The 19,379-nt window shown below is 41.5% G+C and overlaps 1 protein-coding gene across 6 annotated transcripts in view; it reads left to right on the top strand.

Moving 5' to 3' along the window:
- The window catches only part of TNFAIP3 (TNF alpha induced protein 3), a 35,302-nt gene extending 16,516 nt beyond the window's left edge, over positions 1-18,786 (top strand). Inside the window, exons 1-9 of one of the 6 annotated variants that reach the window (XM_073575904.1) lie at positions 2,506-3,067; positions 3,364-3,665; positions 7,839-8,029; positions 8,971-9,118; positions 9,656-9,826; positions 9,946-10,126; positions 10,882-11,759; positions 13,486-13,694; positions 14,687-18,786. In XM_073575904.1, coding sequence (XP_073432005.1) covers positions 3,368-3,665; positions 7,839-8,029; positions 8,971-9,118; positions 9,656-9,826; positions 9,946-10,126; positions 10,882-11,759; positions 13,486-13,694; positions 14,687-14,932 — 2,322 coding nt within the window. In that variant the 5' untranslated portion in view covers positions 2,506-3,067; positions 3,364-3,367 and the 3' untranslated portion in view covers positions 14,933-18,786. Of the gene's footprint in view, positions 1-2,505; positions 3,068-3,363; positions 3,666-6,474; positions 6,949-7,620; positions 7,728-7,838; positions 8,030-8,970; positions 9,119-9,655; positions 9,827-9,945; positions 10,127-10,881; positions 11,760-13,485; positions 13,695-14,686 lie in introns of those variants that run through there. The other 5 variants (XM_073575908.1, XM_073575903.1, XM_073575905.1 and 2 more) reach the window with 5 other exon arrangements.
- The last annotated feature ends 593 nt before the right edge of the window (positions 18,787-19,379 follow it).

Genomic DNA, 19,379 nt, shown 5'->3' on the forward strand with positions numbered 1-19,379 from the left:
TACCCGGCATCCAGTGATACACTGACAGGAGGTAATCGCTCCCGCACTGTATCACTGTCTTGCCGTGAGAGTTCACCGGAGTTCACCAGCTCTGGTGCTCTCACTTACGGCACTACCACTGTGTGAGAACTTTCTCACACAGCGGTGCCGTAAGTGAGAGCACCAGAGCTGATCAGCTGATGTACTGCGGTGAAGTCTCATGGCGGCTCAGTGATATACTGCTGGAGCCATTACCTCCTTTCAGTGTATCGCCGGCGGCCGGGTGACTTCGACGTGGGCACTCAGTATTAAATGGACTTCGGCAGACGGGGAGAATATGTTGGTTTATTATTTTTGATTGCTTGCAGGAGATGCGGGTGTCAGGGATTAGGTGTTCGGTGAGTATGCATATTGTATGTGATTATGTCAATGTTTTGATATTTTTTTACAACTGAACTCTGGCGCCGGATGATGAGACTTCTCTCCCATCATCGCCTCATGCGGTCTCTGTTATATGTGACAGCAGACATAGCCGGATGGGAGTAGTAGTCCATCAGACGACGCCTAAGTACAATCACTATGGGCTGTTTGTCGCATGGGTACACAGCTGCACACACATACAGACACGCACATAGTCTCTGCTCATTCACAGTCTCCGCCCACACACATTCTGTGCCCACACACTCTTCCTTTTTCTGACATCATTTCCTTTTCTGCAGCGTTTTTGGCTGCAAATCTGCAGCAAATCAGCGAACCTTTTTACACCTGCGGTTTTGCTGCGGATTTGACTGACTCAATGGAAGTCAATGAGTGCAGAAACACTGCAGATCGGCAAAAACAATTGCCATGCTGCGGAACATAAAATGCAAATAAGGACGGAAATTTCTGTAGCATGTGCACACCGATTCAGGAATTCCATTAATTAACATTGCTTTAATTATCCATTGCGGATTTATAGCATTTCCACATGGAAAAAACGCTGCAGAAACGCAACAAATCTGCAACATGTACACCTAGCCTTATAGAACCAATCAAGCTAGATGATTGTTTTTTAAACTGTTCTGAAAAATGAACACTTTCTTGTGATTGATTTGAGTGATTCAAGCCATATAGCAGCGTACCTGAAACAGAAATATCAGCATATAATATACTGTGTAACTTTGTGGGATCCTGCCATTGTAGAAAAGTAAAAGTACAAATGTGGGAAGTTGTGAAACTAGAACCTTATACTTTTAAGGTTTTGCTCTGAATCACAAATAAGTTTTTATGCCCCCTTATAGATTTGTGCAGACAAGGCGCTGGTTGTAGACTTGAAAAAACAAATTGAAGCGTAAATTAGAAACACAACATTAAAGGGCATTTAGATACATCCTTTATGTTACGCCTCAGGCTGTATTCACATGTGCAAGTCCTACAGAATTGCACTCTCATGGTCCCAAAGGACTCAATGGAGTCCTTTGGAGTTGCAGTTTTTTACAGCAAGAATAATGTAACTGCAGAGCACAATATTCTTTTATAAAAAAAAAAAAAACATCAAAAAGCTCATTGTCAGCTATTTCTGGTAGTGTGAACAAAGCCCAGTCTCCGTTTGTCACAGATAAGTAGAAGTAGTAAGCAGTGTACCTCTTCTGTGACATGGGCTTATACTTTGCTTATTGGGGACTCCTTATAGATGAAGGTACACTCTCTTTTTTAGAGTTCTCCCACACTGCAATATAACATAGCCGAGTGCTATTTGATGTTATAACGGATAGCACTCTGCCCAATGTTATACTGTGGGGAAGTGCAGAACTCTTGCTGATTTGACATGAGAAAACAATCACAGCGTGCTGTTTGTGGCTTTGAAATTCTGATCAGGAGCACCCGTACAAGTCTGTAGGTGTGTGTGAAACATCGGCCTGCACTCGGATGTCGTCGCAGTGCAGTCCGATTTACGCACACTGAGACAACTGAGAAGATGGATTAATTACGTTCTTCAACTTTTCTGCAACTGTATCGCGATTCTCTCATGTTAGAGAATCACATCACACTCAGATGACATTATTATCATGCGCACCGATACAAGTCAATGGGTGTGTGTGTGTGTGTGTGTGTGTGTGTGTGTGTGTGTGTGTGGGTGTGTGTGTGTGGGTGTGTGTGTGTAAAACATCGGACTGCTCTTGGATGTCATCCCAGTGCAGTCAGATTTACACAAAAGAGTCAATTGAGAAGATGGAGAAATTAGGTTCTCAATTTTCTCCGCAACTGTGCTGCGAATCTCTCATGCTAGAGAATCAGATCACACGCATATGACACTCGGATCAAACTTTTGAGAGAGTTGGGCATAATTGGCCCAATTCTCTTGCATAGGCCGGGGTCACACATGTGAGAAACTCGCACGAGTCTCGCATCTCAATGCAGCCGCACACTCCTGTCCCGAGTGCCGGCGGCAGTGCCGGTATTGAGATGCGAGACTCGTGCAAGTTTCTCACGTGTGTGACCCCGGCCATAAGAGAAGCTATGCCAGTGAGAGCAAGCCTTATCAATAGCCACCTCAGGCATAATAGCTTTGTAGCTGTATGAGGCATTTGTGTAGCCCTATAGTCTCATTTCACTGTGGGATTTTGGAACCTGATTTTTAGTCAACCAGTTGGAACTTCCAAAGGTCACTAGACAAACCCAGATGTTTAGGTGTATTGGCTACCTGGCTCTTGGGATTTTCCTGATGTGGACTTTCCTGCACCTGGGTGTACCTACAGCTCCATGAATGGCTCATTTTCCATAAACAGCCAGTAGGCTTTTTTTTTTCATTTTGCAGTGCTTTTCGCAACGTGGGTTTTCCTCCTAATTTTGTGTTTTCAGAATCCTCCACACCCCTACCCTTTATTAATAATTTGAGGGAGTAAATGGCTAATTCCCAGGGGATGGACTGTAACACTGGTGCTTACGGCATGTAAAAACATGCTCGACGACGGTGGAAAATCCCTGTATATAGTTCCAGCTTTATATGCAGAGCTGAGTGGAGTTACGGTATTGACTCGTTATCTGTACATGTGAATGTGCGTCTTCGCGGGGCCTGAACTTACGGTCATCATTACAGGCAGCGAGGGTAACTTGTGACTTCATGAATAATTATAGTTGTGGCAGACTATTAATGAACTGTGTGTAAAGCATGTAGTACTTTCCCTCTACATTCTGTCTTATCTGACTGACCTCAGACCCGTATGACTAAGTCTCTTTTTTTTACTTTGTGAAATCTTGGAAACTTATTGTAACTCTTTTGTAATTACGGGGGACTTTTTTTTTTTTAAGCTGTGCCTCATGTAAAAAAGTAACATTTACAGATTCCAGGGGATGATTGGTACAGAATTACAACTATTTTCTTTCCTTATCACCATTCATCAGAAAGATGGCAACACAGCAGGTCCTTCCCCAAGACTTGTACATGAGCAACATGCTGAAAGCTGTGAAAATCCGAGAGAGGATCCCACAGGACATAGTGAAGCCCAGCAATGGCATCATCCACCACTTCCGGACCATGCACCGATTCACTATAGAACTGTTCATGATCTGTCAGTTTTGCACAAGATTTCGAGAGATTCTGCAAAAGACTCTTTTCAATAGATCAATGCAAGTTGCATTGGAAAGTCACAAGAAGCTAAATGCTTGTAAAGAAGTGAAGAAACTTGCCCCCCTACATACAAATGGTAAGAAACTCTCTTTATTACTCTGTTCAGTAGGTGTACCCACTGTCTGTGTCGCTGTGGCGTCTCGGTGGTCTTGGTGTGTGACTACTATTAGATTATACAGTAGAACGGTGTGTTGTGCAGATTGTACTGTAATTTTCATGAATGATATAGGGGGAGTAGTATCCCAGAGGGTCTTAGGCAAAGCAGACAGTGTGTTTGAGCCTTTATTCAGTATCCTCTGTAATTGCAAATATGGTATACTATGTGTATAAAATATTTTAGGAAGTTTTTCCCCATTGCTATTAAATAATGAAGGCTCAACACAAAACCAGATGACACTGGGGGCTTTTTTTTGTACTTTCTCATGATTATTTCCTGCTATCTCCTGGGTTTTCCAAGTCTCATGTTACAAGTGTGTTTTCTGAGGTTCTCGGTGCCAGCAACATTACAAGATAACACACAGCACCTTCCTAACTCATGTTTGGCTACCCTATTACGATATCTGTGTGTTCTTTTTACTGGAACCCTTTCAAATGTCCATCAGGATACATTTATGTCACAATTTTGAACAACTGGATCCTGACAGATCTTTTTTTTTTATAATGTAAATTTATGATTCTAGAGTATAGGGATCCTGTTTGACAACATTTTTTTTCCCTGACAAAATAAGCTTTTTAATAGGATACAAATATGATATGAATTTAGTCTTATACTCTGAATACAAAATTATCTTTATATGTTGTTGCAAAAATATTCTCCTGTGCATAGAAACACACATCCAGGGTTTTTTTTTTCCCAGTTTGATATCCAATACCTGTATATTGAGAAGTTCCACAACTCTCTACTTTCTGTTTCATTCCTCACAGTTTTCAAACAACGGTCGTTCATTGCTGTGAGTGGATAGAAACTTTCTAGTTGACATCCAGATCTTGAAATCAGAGTATTTTATTATTCATGCAGAGCATTTTTCAGCTTTTTTATTTGAAGCCATTTAGTGTGACTTCATTGCCAGGTGACTGGTGAGACGGTGGTTAGTCAGTCTGTGTCCCTTGTGACTATGATCGGTGTTATTTTCTTGCAGTTGTGGGTCTAATAATACGACTGCTGCTTAGTTACAATGCCTAAGGGAGTCTGAGATTGTCTGTGGCATACACCTACCGTGTCATCCAAAGCGCAGGAAATCTATCTGTCCTCCTCATGCTTTAGGTAGCAGAATGCTGGCTGGGTATAAGCACAAGTAATCTACAAGGGAGAAAACAGTTATTTTGTAACAGTTGCATAAATACTGAGCCAAATGAGCCCATGGAAGGGAACCTGGGGATCTGCTTTAGCTCGGGTCGTAGTTTGCGTCCATTTGCTTAACAGACAGCACACCAGCAATTTTACAGACCGCTTGCCACCCTGATAGAAGCCTAAGGGGTCATACTCACAGGCGAGAAACTCGGACGAGTCTCACACATCAATACCCGGCACTCGGATCGGAACGTTCAGCTGCATAGAAATCGGAGCGGGCGGCTCCATGTATCTGAGTGCCGGAGGCAGTGCCAGGTATTGACGTGCGAGACTCGTCTGAGTTTCTCGCATGTGAGTAAGAGCCCTAAGGCTATGTGCACACGCTGCAGTTTTTGCTGCGGATCCGCTGCGGATTTGGCCGCTGCGGATCCGCAGCAGTTCTGCAGACAGTGTACAGTACAATGTAAATCTATGTGACTTACAATCTGCTGTGCACATGCTGCGGATTTTCAACTGCGGAAAAGCTGCGGTTTTGAATCCGCAGAAAGAATTGACTTGTCAATTCTTTCTGCGGATTCCGCTGCGGTTTACCACCTATTCCATTGTCCAGGTGTCAAACCGCAGGGGAAATCCGCTGGTCAATCCGCAGGGAAAACCGCAGGTCATTTTAGCTGCGGTTTTACCTGCGGATCTACAGATACAAATCTGCGGGTGAATCCGCAGCCTGTGCACATAGCCTAAAGGATAGAGTTTTGGCCTCTTTCAGGTCAAGGAAGACCACTGAGTATATTCAGCCTACAATAGGTACTTGCAGTTTTCCCAATGTATACATCGAACATGCCCACCCTGAAGGAAAAGTGAACAAAGCGGACACTATAAACCAGACGTAATGACAGTGTGCAGTTCCCATTTATACGACCAAGTATAAAACAGTTTGTGACCCTTGCATTTACGCTATTTTACACAATGTTTGCTGTTGGCAATGTAATCAGTGAAAACAGCATTGCCAAGTTAGAAAATGTGGGACTGGGAAATATTTCTAAAAGTCCCTGCAATTCTAAGGCCATTTTCCACTTTTTCACAGTTCAAGCCAAGTGAGTGTATTTTTTGGCTATAGGCTTTTATGAAAAAATGCATGTAAAAAAACGCTTTTGCATTTTTAAGTTCAGAATTGCAGCATTTCTGCATTAAAAACACTTTTAAAAAAATAAATAAAATAAAATGATACATTAAATCTACACCAGAAACATATAAAAAAGGTCTAAGCACATTTAAAAAATGCAATAATCAGAACAGATTGCTATCATGTATTTGGGGGCAAACACCTACAGAAAAATCGCAGTGCTTTTACAGGTGGGAACGTGGTTTATCAATGCCTGAATACCTGCCGTATAAGCTGACAGCTTTAAGGCTACGTTCCCACAATAAGATTTTGGTGATTTTTTTTGTTTACTCTGCGTATTTAATAAAAAAATAAGCAAATTGCCTATTTTATTTAATGGGCGCAGAAAATCTGCAATGTCAAAAACCCTCCAAAAACTCATTGTGGGAGCGTAGCCCAAGAGCTGCAGTGGCAGAATACACTGTCTGAGTGATTCACCCCCATATACTTCAGGATATAAGAATGACGGAAATGAGGAAGATGGTCATATCAGAATTGAAACTCGAGAAAAAGAGAGAAGAAAAACTCCGGCATGAATTGGCTGCACTGATTTCACTTGCCTGATGAATATGCAATCCTGCCAGGCTTGTCCCCACCCTTTTGGAAAGTCCTGTCTGCTACAATGTCGAAAGAACAAAAAAGTACAATAGACTTCAGCCAATTGCTTCTCGCAGAGCCTCTCGCTGGGAAATTCCAAGTGACATGGAATTTTATGCTGCTGGTTCTGTGTGCGCAGAACAACTCGTCGCTTTGTTCTTCTTTTGACAATAGGAGGGAAATTTCCCAATTTGCGAACAGTGGGATTTTGCTGAATTTACCATCTATAGTGGTACAAAGATAGAGATTTTTTCCTGTACCACCTACAGTGGGGAAGACTTTATGCATATGGAGAAATCATGTTGCCCTGTGAGTTGTAGACCTTGTTTCTTATGTCCCATTATTTGATAATGCTCACATGTTCATAACGTGGTGCTAATACTATCAGCATTAACCACTTATTTATCCTAGATAATTCCTACCACTTACAAATGGAAAATCTGTCAGTTCACAATTTTATTTTTTTTATAGACTGCCATTTAACTGACTTGAAATAACGGAGCATAGGTAACACACAAACGAAGAAAAAAAACTGCAATAATTGCCCATGGTGATCAGATTTTCCCCCTCGCTTTTCACAACCCCATAGTAAGGGCATGTGCACACGTTGCGGATTGTGCTGCGGATTTTTCCGCTCGGATTTGGCTAAATTCTCAGGTAAATCCGCAGGTCATGGTTTTCCCCTGCATTTTGACACCTGGTCATGGAGCAGCTAATCCGCGCGGAAAAATCCGCAGCATGTGCACTGCGTTTTTCAATTTCCATTGACTATAAAGGTACTGTACAACGCAGCAGAAACTTCTACCGATCCGCAGGGCCAAATCCGCTGCGGATCCACAGCAGAATCCGCAACGTGTGCACATACCCTAAATGAGCACAAGCACCTGTTTCGTTGCATAACTGTACTTAGATCTCCCCCACAAGGCAAACTCAGCCCTGCTGCATCTATAAATGTATAATTATCAGGTAGAAACCCCTGCTCCGAGCATTAGGAAAGATCTCCAGGGTGGCGATCTCCAGCACTCAGTACCGCAGTGCACTTTATTTTTGGTGCAGACACTGCACTGTGCTGTGCTCTTTAGTGTAGAGTATGACAGAATTTTTTTTTATTTTTATGGGTGTAGTAGTTTATATTTCACAATTCTAACTTTATTTAGTTTCACACAATTTATATCTTCTTTATCTTTACCTCTGTGTAGGTGATGGCAACTGTTTAATGCATTCTGTGTCCATGTATATGTGGGGTGTACAGGACACGGATTTAGTGCTCCGGAAAACATTGCACAATGTCCTGAAGACAACAGATACCCGCAACTTTAAATTCCGCTGGCAGCTGGACTGTGTAAAATCCACGGTGTTTCAACAGACAGAACTGCGTTATGACACACGGGTAAGACGTTCCCTCAGTTTTTATTGAGACAGGTTAGCTTCTAGAACTCAGACGCAGACACAGTGTAAATGCCAGTGTAAATGGCAGATTTTAAGTTTCGATCCCCCAGCAATCCCGCAAACTGTGCACTTTGGGGATTCGCTGATTTTTGAGCTGGGACCAAAAGGTATGTATGAGTTACACATACTCCCGGCCAGTGGGTGCGGCCTCGCTGTCATACACTTGTATGAAGCGAGGCTGCGCCCTCCAGTCTACTACGTCCACTGGACGGCCCCATCACTATACCGGGTGTGACCTTGCTCAATACAAGTGGCCAGGAATATGTATAACTCATTCATACCATCCGGTCCTGGCTTAGAAATTGGCGAATTGCAATCACACAGAGTGACCACAGACTTATCAGTTTAGACCAGACAACCCCTTTAAGAATAAATTTAGTTAAAGGGGCATTCTCATCTTAAATATTTATGGAATACTTACAAAACATGTCATAATATATAATAGATGCAAGTCCAGCAGTGGCACAGACCAGAACCCTGTTCTCGAGTGGGAATTTCATTTACTATACATTTTTACCATATCCCATGTATATAGAATAAATGTATGAGATGGCAATACCCCATTAAAACTACATTTCTGAAATTTCGTTATTGTAAATTGGTCTGTTTTTCTTGGACCATTACGAATACTAGAATGAAACGTCTATATAGAAAGATCAAACCCCTTTGAACTTTTCATAACTTTGTTTGACAGATTTCTCCGATCATTGCCATAGGTTTCAGCGTTCTATAGAGGTCTAAGATCACAGACTTTCACACATGCGTCTATCATTTTGGCTGGGTTTCTTTTTTAATGTTTGTCATTTTAAATGGATTGTATAAATATGATTTTTTTTTTCAAAAAATGAAATATAATTAATTGTATATGTTTTTGAACTATAGAACTGGGATGATGAATGGGAGCATCTTGTCAATATGGCGTCCACGGATACCTCGGTAGGCCACAGTGGCCTCCAGTACAATTGCCTTGAAGAGATTCACATATTTGTGTTGGCCAACATCCTTCGGAGGTCAATAATTGTTATTGCAGGTAACAAAACAAAAATTACAGACTTAAAGATTTATACATTACAAATAGTAAGCTAAAGAGAGTAAATGGCATAAAGAGCAAATGTGCTGGGGCTAATATTTGAGAATTCTGGAAAAACCCTTTAGTAGACAATAGTCTACTAAATAGGTGTTGTCCAGCATTAGGCCGGGATCACACATGTGAGAAAGTCACACTGCCGCCGGGCACTCGGGAGCAGAGCGTGTGGCTGCATAGAAATACATGCAGCCGCACGCTCCGCTCCCGAGTGCCGGTGGCAGTGCCGGGAATTAACATGCGAGACTCGTCCGAATTTCTCACATGTTTGATCACGGTCTCGGAGGGAGAATCTGCTTTACTCACAAAAACAGTGCCACCTCTGCTCAAAGGTTGAAATTGCACTAAGTGATCAACACTGCCAGATACAACCCATCTTAGACGTGGCCCTGTTCTGCATATGAAGCAGAGCCCTAGTCCTTTACAAGTATGTTATATTTTCTGAAAGCATGTTAGTAATTATTCTAAATTCTATCCCAACAGATAATGTGTTCAGAAGTATGGAGTCTGGCTCCAGTTTTTCACCTCTTAATGTTGCTGGAATCTACCTACCTCTTCATTGGCCTGCACAGGAATGTTATAGATACCCCATTATCCTTGGCTATGACAGCCAGCACTTTGCACCTCTTGTCACTATGAAAGACACAGGACCAGGTACGTCCAGCTCTTCTGAACAAGAAAGATTTTAGTTTCTTACATTTTATTTCACTTTGTAGTATTACTGCTTGAATATTATTTAATAGTGATGATAATAGCAATTTTTATGCACACAGAAATCCGAGCTGTCCCACTGGTGCTTAATGAAAAAGGCAGATTTGAAGATATGAAAGTGCACTTTTTAACGGACCATGAAGAGCAATCCAGGGAGAAGCTGACTAAGGAGTATTTGCATGTGCTGGAGGTGCCGGTGCAGTCCTGGGAGCGTGGCACCACTCATCTAGTAAACACTGCCAGGTTGGTTCTTCTTTGTAATCATGCACATTGCTTTACACAGTCAGTGACATACAGCGTTTCTATCAACCATTGTGTACTGGAGCTACGAAATATGCCACCAATACTTAGTTTTACAAATATCTGTTAAATTGTTAAATGAAAAGGCATTTAAAAGGAACTTGTCATGTCTTCAAACATTTTTAACATGCAGATATACGTGCTATTCTACAGGTTAATAGCATTCCATTGCTGTCTGGTTGTCTTTCTGAATGTTTGGCTACTTGGAGAAAATAAACTTTATTCCTCCCAGGAGCTGCTGGCTTTCAGTCATAGAAGAGTGCCCAGATCGGCTACAGTCACAACAGTATTATGAGCAGCAGCTGTAAGCATGTCCACATGCTTTAATTGCCAGCTCAGTTTTGCACAGATGCACTGCAGAGCGGGCTGTCAATCAATGTGCCGGGGTCTGCTTACAGCTGCCCCTCACTGTGTACTGAGCAATGGCTCAAGCCAGCGGCTCCTAAGAGGAATAAAGTTAATTTCCTCCTGGTAGCTGCACTTTTAGTAAGGCGACCTGGTAGCATTATAATGCTATTAACCTGCAGATTAATAATACAGCTGCAAGTTACTAGAGTTTGCCAACTTGACAGCTCCCTTTAATGTTGGTCTTGTCATGTGTTGACAACTGCCCTTGGCCCATAGAATTTAGGGAAAACCGCCTTCAATAGTTTTAAGTTGTCTGAAAATATTTAATAGGTTAATTTAATTTTTTGCAGGCTTGATGAAAGCAATTTACCCAAGGAAATCAATTTGGTAGAAGACTATTTTCAGCTGGTCCAGCATGAACACAAGAGGTGGCAAGAGACCAAAGGTGGAAGAAGCCGATTTGAGATTTCCCTTCCTCAGCTGTCTCTCGTTGAAGTGAAATGTGAAACGTTAAACTGTCCTTTCTTCATGTCAGTCAGTACGCAGCCCTACTGCCATGAGTGCTTCGATAAGAAACAGAAATCCGCTGACAGGACTAAGGCGCAAATACAGATGGGTGAACCCATACATCTCAAGCCTGAATATCATGATCCGTCATGTGAAAGAACAGGCGAATCGTTGTCAGACCCTGCTGCAGCACTGGCAACAGCACCCAGCGTTTTTCTTTTCAGCGAAACGAATGCAATGAAATGTAAAACAGCCGAATGCCCATTTACTTTGAATGTGGAGCTGAATGGACTATGTGAACACTGTCACAATGCCAGGCATCATCAGCTAGGTAACAGCACTGATAGGGTTAGGACTACTGACATAATTAGGTGCAATATATGTTTTCAGCACGCCACTAGAACTTTTAACGGTATTTGCAGTTCTTGCTTTAAACGGACTACAGAACACTCCCACAGTTCCAGCATCCCCCCTTTGCTACATCAGAGGTCTGTCTCTGATCCTGTCAATTTGTCAAGGAGCCTTGTGAATTTATCAGGTCAAGAGGCCATTAGCACTGAGAGGCAGACATCAATTCCTGGGTCACAGTCTGGGACAAATTACAATATAGAAGAGAGGACGGCTTTCCAAAAATGTAGAAAACCTGGTTGCCAATATTTTGGTACACTGCCAAATGAAGGATTTTGCACTCTATGCTTCTTTGAGTATAAAGAAAACAGTGGTAGGTAATTTCTCTGCATTTTTGATCGTTTTCCTAATAAAAAAAATATTACATATTTATTAGTAGTAAAGGTGCAGGTTTATACAGTTGGGTCCTGAAATGTTTGACAGTAAGAGAATTGTCGTGATTTGGGATCTGCAAGCCACTATTTTTTATTTAGAATGAAATAACCGAAATGCAATCAAAGTGTAGACTTTCAGGTTTAATTAAAGGGATTGAACAAAAATATCCTGCAAAACTTTTATGAATTCCATCCATTTATCTACAACGCCTTTTCATTTCAAGGTCTCTAAAGTACTTGGACAAATTAAATTATTATAAATATAATGTCCATTTTTAATACTTTGAAGAGAAACCTTTGCAGGTTTCCTTTAGGTTAGTTTTGTCATGGCTTTACTGCAGCTGACTTCAGTTTGGTGCTTGTTTGTGAATCTTTCTGCCTTGGGGGTATTCCCATCTCAAAGATCCTATCCAACTATGTAGTATGTATAATAATATTAGCAAATATCTACAGTAAGAAATGCAGTATAGTTCTGATTTGCTATGTTGCTTATCTCATGTGCAGGGCATTGCAGTAGCCTGGATATCCATGGTTACAACCACTCATACAATGACAGTGTCTGTAATCATGGAGATGTGCAGACCTTTTTGATTTCCCAAGCTCGGCTGTAAGCTCTTTTTTGTAGAATGAACCAAACTGTTGATTTGGCCACTTCTAACCTTTCTGCTATCTCTATGATGGATTTCTTCTATTTTTTTCAGCATAATGATGGTCTGTTTCTCTTCCATTGAAAGCTTTTTTGACCATATGTTGTGGGTTCACAGCAACAGCTAACTAATGCAAACGCCACACCTGGAATCAGCTCCAATCTGCTTAATTGATGCTGGATTAACAAAGGAATAGCCTATGCAGCCCATTACATAGCTTTTGAGATAAATGTCTAATTACTTTTGGCCCCTTTAAAAATGGCAGCTACATATTAAAGAGTTGTAATCCCTAAACCCTTACTCTAATTAGGATGTTAATGCCCTTAAAGCCCATATTGATAACCCCATTATCTTGAATATAGTTTGGTAAGCAGCTAAAACACCAAAACTTGTATCACTGTCCAAATATTTCTGAACCTAACTGTATATACATAGAAGTATTATACTTTAAAGCTATACAAAATCAGTATATATTCCCACATTGCAATGTGGGGAGCTGCTAACTGAAGCCACTAACTCAATCAGTTGGTCATGAGAGTGAGGAAGTACCAGCATCGTTCTAGCTCGCTGAAAATGAGAAAAATGAAGCTGTGAAATGCTGATTTGTAGATAATGATACAATAGTTGTATATTCAGGTCTGCAAACTGCATTAATGGAATGTATTGCTTACACTGTTGCCCTTTGACAATGGTTTGCCTGCACCTAAAGTTCAGGGTTGCCGTTTCTTAGATCCCCTCCGTTCTCTACTAGGCAGCCTAATATTGAGCATTCACCTCACCCTGAGTGGCATTTGTATAAATCACACAGCAGTCTATATGAAAGTACTGGTTCTCTTGCTTGTTATGGCCGGATTAGGCAGTGGCAGCAGATATTTTTCATGGATCTTCTGAGCTACTAAGTGATTAGATGTAAAGCCACCTCCGTACATGGAACAAGCTATTCTTCTTAGTCTGTACAAGCTTTCCAGATGTTATTTTTGCCACTAATATTGATAATAATGTGACTTATATTTTCCAGGAGTTAAATTGAATAAATCCAACAAATCAGCACAAAGCAATGTCAGTGTGGCTGCCTTCAAGAACATGAGTCGGTGCTTGGGCCGTGAGTGCAGCACGCTAGGCAGCACATTGTTTGAGGGATTCTGCCAGAAGTGCTACATTGAAGCTCAGAGCCAAAGATATCAGGAAGCAAGGAATTCAGAGGAGCGATTACAAAGACAAACAGAGGTAGTGATATGCTGATGTATTAAAAACATGTGTCCCCCTGTATCAGCCGCCTACCATCTGTCCATCATGCCTGTGCGGTGTCTCGGCGCCGCCCATCATCTGTTCATCATGTTGCCCATGTGCGTCGGTGCCGCCTCCTGTTTTGAATGCTGGCGCCTGCGCTGTGACAAGAGTTCTCGGGCATGCGCAGTGCGCGCTGCCCGAGAACCGACATCAGGCTATTGCGCCTGCTTGTTGCGGAGGCCACAGCCCCGCAGTGTGAATACATCATAACACACTGTGGGGCGGGATCTGAGCCTCCACAACACGCAGGCGCAATAACTTGATGTCGGTTCTCGGGCAGCGCACACTGCACATGCCCGGGAACTCTTGTCACAGCGCAGGCGCCAGCATTCAAATCAGAAGGATGCAGCGACGCTCAGGTGCATCATGATGGACAGATGGTGGGTGGCGCCGAGACACCGGACAGGCATGATGGACGGATGGTAGGATACAGGAGGACACACCATACCTACGGGACACATTACAGGTATGAGGAGCTATTTATAAAAGTCGATATTTCAGCGTTACTAGGGGTCAGAAACAGAAGAGCCACCTTCACAGAATGCAGCCTTAGTGCAGCTAAAGGTGGATCTTTAACTGAAAAACGCCCTGGGGGTGACAGGTTCCATTTAACTTCTGCACCATTCCTGTTCCAACAATGTTGGCACTGGTCTTGCGTGACATTGTTATGACACATGCAGCCAATCATTGGTCACTATTGGGCTGCTGTACTCACTGCTTCCACCTGTCAAAGGGAAAAAGGTGCACAGCATCCCAATATTGGCCGCTGAGGCTGCGGGGCTCAAGTGACATAACAATGTCGCTCGTACGTATGTTCTCAGATTACATGGCAAAAATCTGGTGATAGATTCCCTTCAAATAGGAGTAATTATTTTAGGAAATGTTTTGAAGCAGTCCATGTCTGAAATCAAAATAATTTTTATCCTCAGAGATCTGGACAAAATCGAACTGGCAATCACATAAAAATTTGCGCCAGAGATGTCTGCAGAAACCCAGTTACAGGCAAAAATGATGAACTTTGTGAGCAGTGCAAGCACAGAGGAAGCCATCATAAGTTATCTGGAGAAGATACACCTAAGCTGCGGTGTCGGGCACCAGGGTGTGATCACTATGGCAATAACAAGTGCAATGGATTTTGTAATGAATGCTACCAGTTCAAACAGATGTATGGATAACTTGGGGAAAACCTGGACACCCACTAATGGTGCTACCTTTTAAACACTCCATAAAAGACATTGCGGAAGAGACTGCTTTTACTAAATATTTGGTTAAATATATTAATTCGGTATTTATCTCATTAATATGTAATTACGTAAATATACTTTGAAAAACAAAAAGAAATTGTGATTTGTTGAATCACCGTTCTTATTATGCTGCAAATACTACTGTCCATTTAATAGATTTATTTTTTTATGCATGTCTGAAATTACTGTTTTTTTTTTTTTAAATATTTATGCTCTTGCAGTATCGTAATAAATCAGAATAGTTAAGACTCTGATGAACCCAATGACAGTTGATGTCAAGGTACACACTGTGTAAATGATATAATCTTCTGATGCCCAGTAACGATTAAAGTCTTTAAAGTATATGTTCATTTTTGAATGCTACTTTACAGCTAAAGCAAATGGCTGTGTGTACTGTGCACTAGCCCAGAGATACAGCTTGTCTTACAATCTGTTATCATTCAGAGCTGTGTCCCTAATTCTAGTAATTGGCCCTAAAATGTAACATTTAACTGAACTCATGCAATGCGCACTGCAGTCTAAGAGACAGGTTTTCCCACATTGCTGGAGACTAAACTTTCCATTTGGTAATTCACAAGCTTTGTACACAAGCAGGAATTCTGAACATTTTTAGCTGCGAATTGCTTGTGAACGCTCCTGTAGATAGAGATCCCCTATAACATATAGAGTCTTTTTAATAGGTAAAGCAAGGTACCATATTTGCAAAGGTGATCTACTTTCCTCTTTAGGCTAGGATCACACATGCAAGAAATTCGGACAAGTCTCGCATGTTAATACCCAGCACTGCCACCGGCACTCAGGAGCGGAGCGTGTGGCTGCATGTATTTCTATGCGGCCGCACGCTCCGATCCGAGAGCCGGGTATTAAGATGTGAGACTCTTCCAACTTTCTCGCATGTGTGATCCCGGCCCTAGTGAAAGGCTGCAAGTTTTGCCTGCTACTCTACAGGCAAACAAATTTGTAGCTTTTCCAACATGTTGGAAATGTATCAGTGTTTTTTTGTTAGTTTTTCTATGAAAATTTGCGACTTTTTGTGATATTATGTCGCTTTCACCACTTTTAACAAGTAGGTGGAAATGTGGTTATAATTGCCAATTGGACTACACCAGATTTATCAATTTTTAAAGAAAAAGTCACAATAAAGGTTTCAGTTCTCACTCTGATAGAGGAGATAGCTGGAAAAGTGGAAAAACATCTTTATACAAAAGTGTTGTATTTAAAGATGTGTCAACTTGATCAAAAACTGAGAAACACTTTGGCACAAATGATGGCAACGCAACCCCAAACAGAACTGACCCCCATGGTGTTTTACAGACAGGGACTGCTACTGATCCATGGTGTATGGGCAGGAGAAGTGGGACTAATAGGCTTTCTGCAAGGGTCACATATGCACTCTTAGAGGTCTGAGGCTAACATTTTTGGCTATGAAATTTAAGTTAACATTATAAGTTGGGAGGAGAAATTTCTATCATCCCATAGAGTAATCTACAATATAACTGTGTTCTTCCATGTGCTCCCCGTTTAACTATTTTTGCTTTTTAGAAGAGATTATAGGGTTATTCTTAAGTTGACTTTTGAGCTGCTCATAACTCTGCAGTCTTCTTACTGCTTGGTATCTGGGTGAGTGGAAGGGGGATGGCTTCTCCTCCTTGAGTGACAGTTCTGGTGAGTTGCAGAACTAGAGGATTAATAGAACTATAAAGCTCAGCACAAGCTCTGCTGAAACAGTATCAGTGATTTGTTCTGAGTCATCATTGTTATCACTATATTTACACATCAAGATAACAGAAGAAGCCACCTCTCAGGAAAGTAAAAGCCATGATTTGTAGACTAAAGGTCCCGTTACATTTAGCGATGCACCAGCGATCCCAACAACGATGCGACCCCGTCAGGATCGCTGGTGCATCGCTAAATAGTCGCTAGTGAGCTGCCAAACAGGCAGATCTCACCAGCGATGCAGCAACGGTCGGCGGTCGTTACTTACCTGTCACACGCAGCTCTGCTGACGTCTTCCGCCTGAGTCCATGCATCGCTTGTCGGCCCCAGCAGGAAGCCGGCGATGAGAAAATGGACCATCCTGCTCTTGCGCGATCAGCGATATCCAGCGATCCAGCGGGGGGGGGGGTGGGCCAGTCGGAGATAAGTGTCACATGTAGCGATATTGCTAGCGATATCGCTGTTGCGTCACAAAATCGGTGACACTTTAGCGATATCGCTAGCGATCTCGCTGTGTGTGAAGGGGGCTTTACTCTAGAAGCAGTTGATGGTGAGGGACTAGTGACTGCAAGATTTATAGCAGCAGCTTGTCAGAAGCTGAGAGGGAGGTGAGCAGCTAACTGCTGTGTAGAAATCAATGTGCTGGAGACAGGGGGCTGTGATATTAGGAATCAAGTGCTCTTGTGAATGTAACTACTGCGTACACTCAGCCGAAGGATGGGGTCCCGATAACATTGCATCCAACGATTCTCTCCTGAGAGCATCGGATGCTATATGCTAATGACACTCAGCTGCTGCGAGCTGTAGCCGAGTGTCAGTGCTCCGATGCTCTCGCTTAGAGGAACGGAGCAAAGCTGCGGAGGAGACGGAGAAAGTAATTTCTCCATCTCCTCTGCTGCCGGCGTTGGCGGGAATCACACTGCACTAAAGTGATATCCGAGTGCAGTGCGATGTTTCACACGCACCCATAGACTTATATGGGTGCGTGTGATCCAGTTTTTGGGTACAATTGCAGCATGCTACATTTATTTTCACATGCTGAATAGAGAAATATTGGGGCAAGTGCAGTCTGATTTTTTTTTTTTAGTGGATTGCACTCGTCCGATTGCTCTGCATGTGGGAATGAGCCCAAACTCTATTTTTCCAATCTCCTTGGAAACTAGCTGTACATCATGGAAGAGAAAAGCTCTTTCAGAAGGAGAATGACGACAGCTCAGTGAAAAAAGCAAGTCAATTGCAAACTGGCGTATTTAAAGCAATTTAATAAAAAGAATTAAACTCCATTCTACTGAGATGACTAGCAATATCCTTACTTATTCAGAAACCCATGAGAGACAACAGAGTGACATCAAACTTAATGATCCCAGAGGGGAATTTTGCATGGGAAACTATAGTTCTCACAGGAATTTCCCTAAAATCAGTTCTGCAGTGATTTTACTGTACTTCCCTAAAAGTCACATTTAAGTAGATAAAATCCGAAAGCAAGGGACCATTATTGTTGATAAAGAATAGTCACTTAATATCATATCACATCACATCTGATTTGTAGTTTTTTATATGATCGTAGAAAACGTCACGATTACTAAATGATGATGTTCTGTGTAAAAGTTTTGTCATTTTCTAGTCTCTAAGATCTTTCTTAAAAATAGTGTACAATGACCGAAGAAAAAGATTATTTTTTCTCAGTTCTCCCAGATACTGTACCTTCAAGGGTCCAATTAGATGGGCCAATTTATTCTTTTTAATGAGCACCAATCGACTATATACAAATAGATTAGCCCTCGATTACTGGCCTCTTTACAGATGGGAACAGAACAATCATTAATTCAGGCCAGTAATCTGGTGTATTGTAAGAGGGCTGAGCGGGATGAACCTCATAGGCCTTACTAAAACAGCATTTTGTGATAGATGCTTAGTTTATGTTCTTGTTTTCAGCTTTCTTGCAAACTAAACAGCATGTTTTATAATGATATTATTTATTTGCCCACATTATGTACTGAAATTTTATTCTTGCACAATATTGTATATTAAACATTCACTTTAGATTAATAAATTATTTAATACAATAATGTTTATTTCTCTTGTAATAAATAACGTGAAAACTCGAAAATCAATATCAAGTTATATTCAAATTTCTACAATATTGCCCTTATTACTCAGTTTATAGCCTTTTTTTTTAGCATAAACCAAGTCTCAAAAATTTGCAATGTCCAGAAAAAATAATATAAAATATATTGGGTTTACAGATACAACATGTACAGTTGATATAAAAAGTCTATGCGCCCCTGTTAAAATGCGAGTGTTTGACTTGCAAAAAAAATTCTTACCAAGAAGATTCATTTCAGAACTGTACACAGAAGTCAAAGAGTAAACGGAAACCTGTTTGGATCTAAAAAGAAAAAAAAACTGATATAATGTGATTGCATATAAAATGCACACCATTATACCAGTACCTTGTTGAAGTACCCATTGAATTTATGACAGCTACCAGTCTTTTTGGCTAGGAGTCTATCAGCTTGGCACATCTAGAATTGGCAATCTTTGGCCACTCTTCCATGCAGTAGCGTTCCAAATCTGGTAAACCCAAAGACGCAATAGGATTCAGGTCTGGGCTTTGGCTGGGCCATTCCAAAACTTTGATCTTCTTCTGGCAAAGCATTAG

Source organism: Dendrobates tinctorius, unplaced genomic scaffold (assembly GCF_039654945.1).
Source record: "Dendrobates tinctorius isolate UK_male_01 unplaced genomic scaffold, ASM3965494v1 ptg000046l, whole genome shotgun sequence".
In the NCBI taxonomy this organism is placed as follows: domain Eukaryota; kingdom Metazoa; phylum Chordata; class Amphibia; order Anura; family Dendrobatidae; genus Dendrobates; species Dendrobates tinctorius.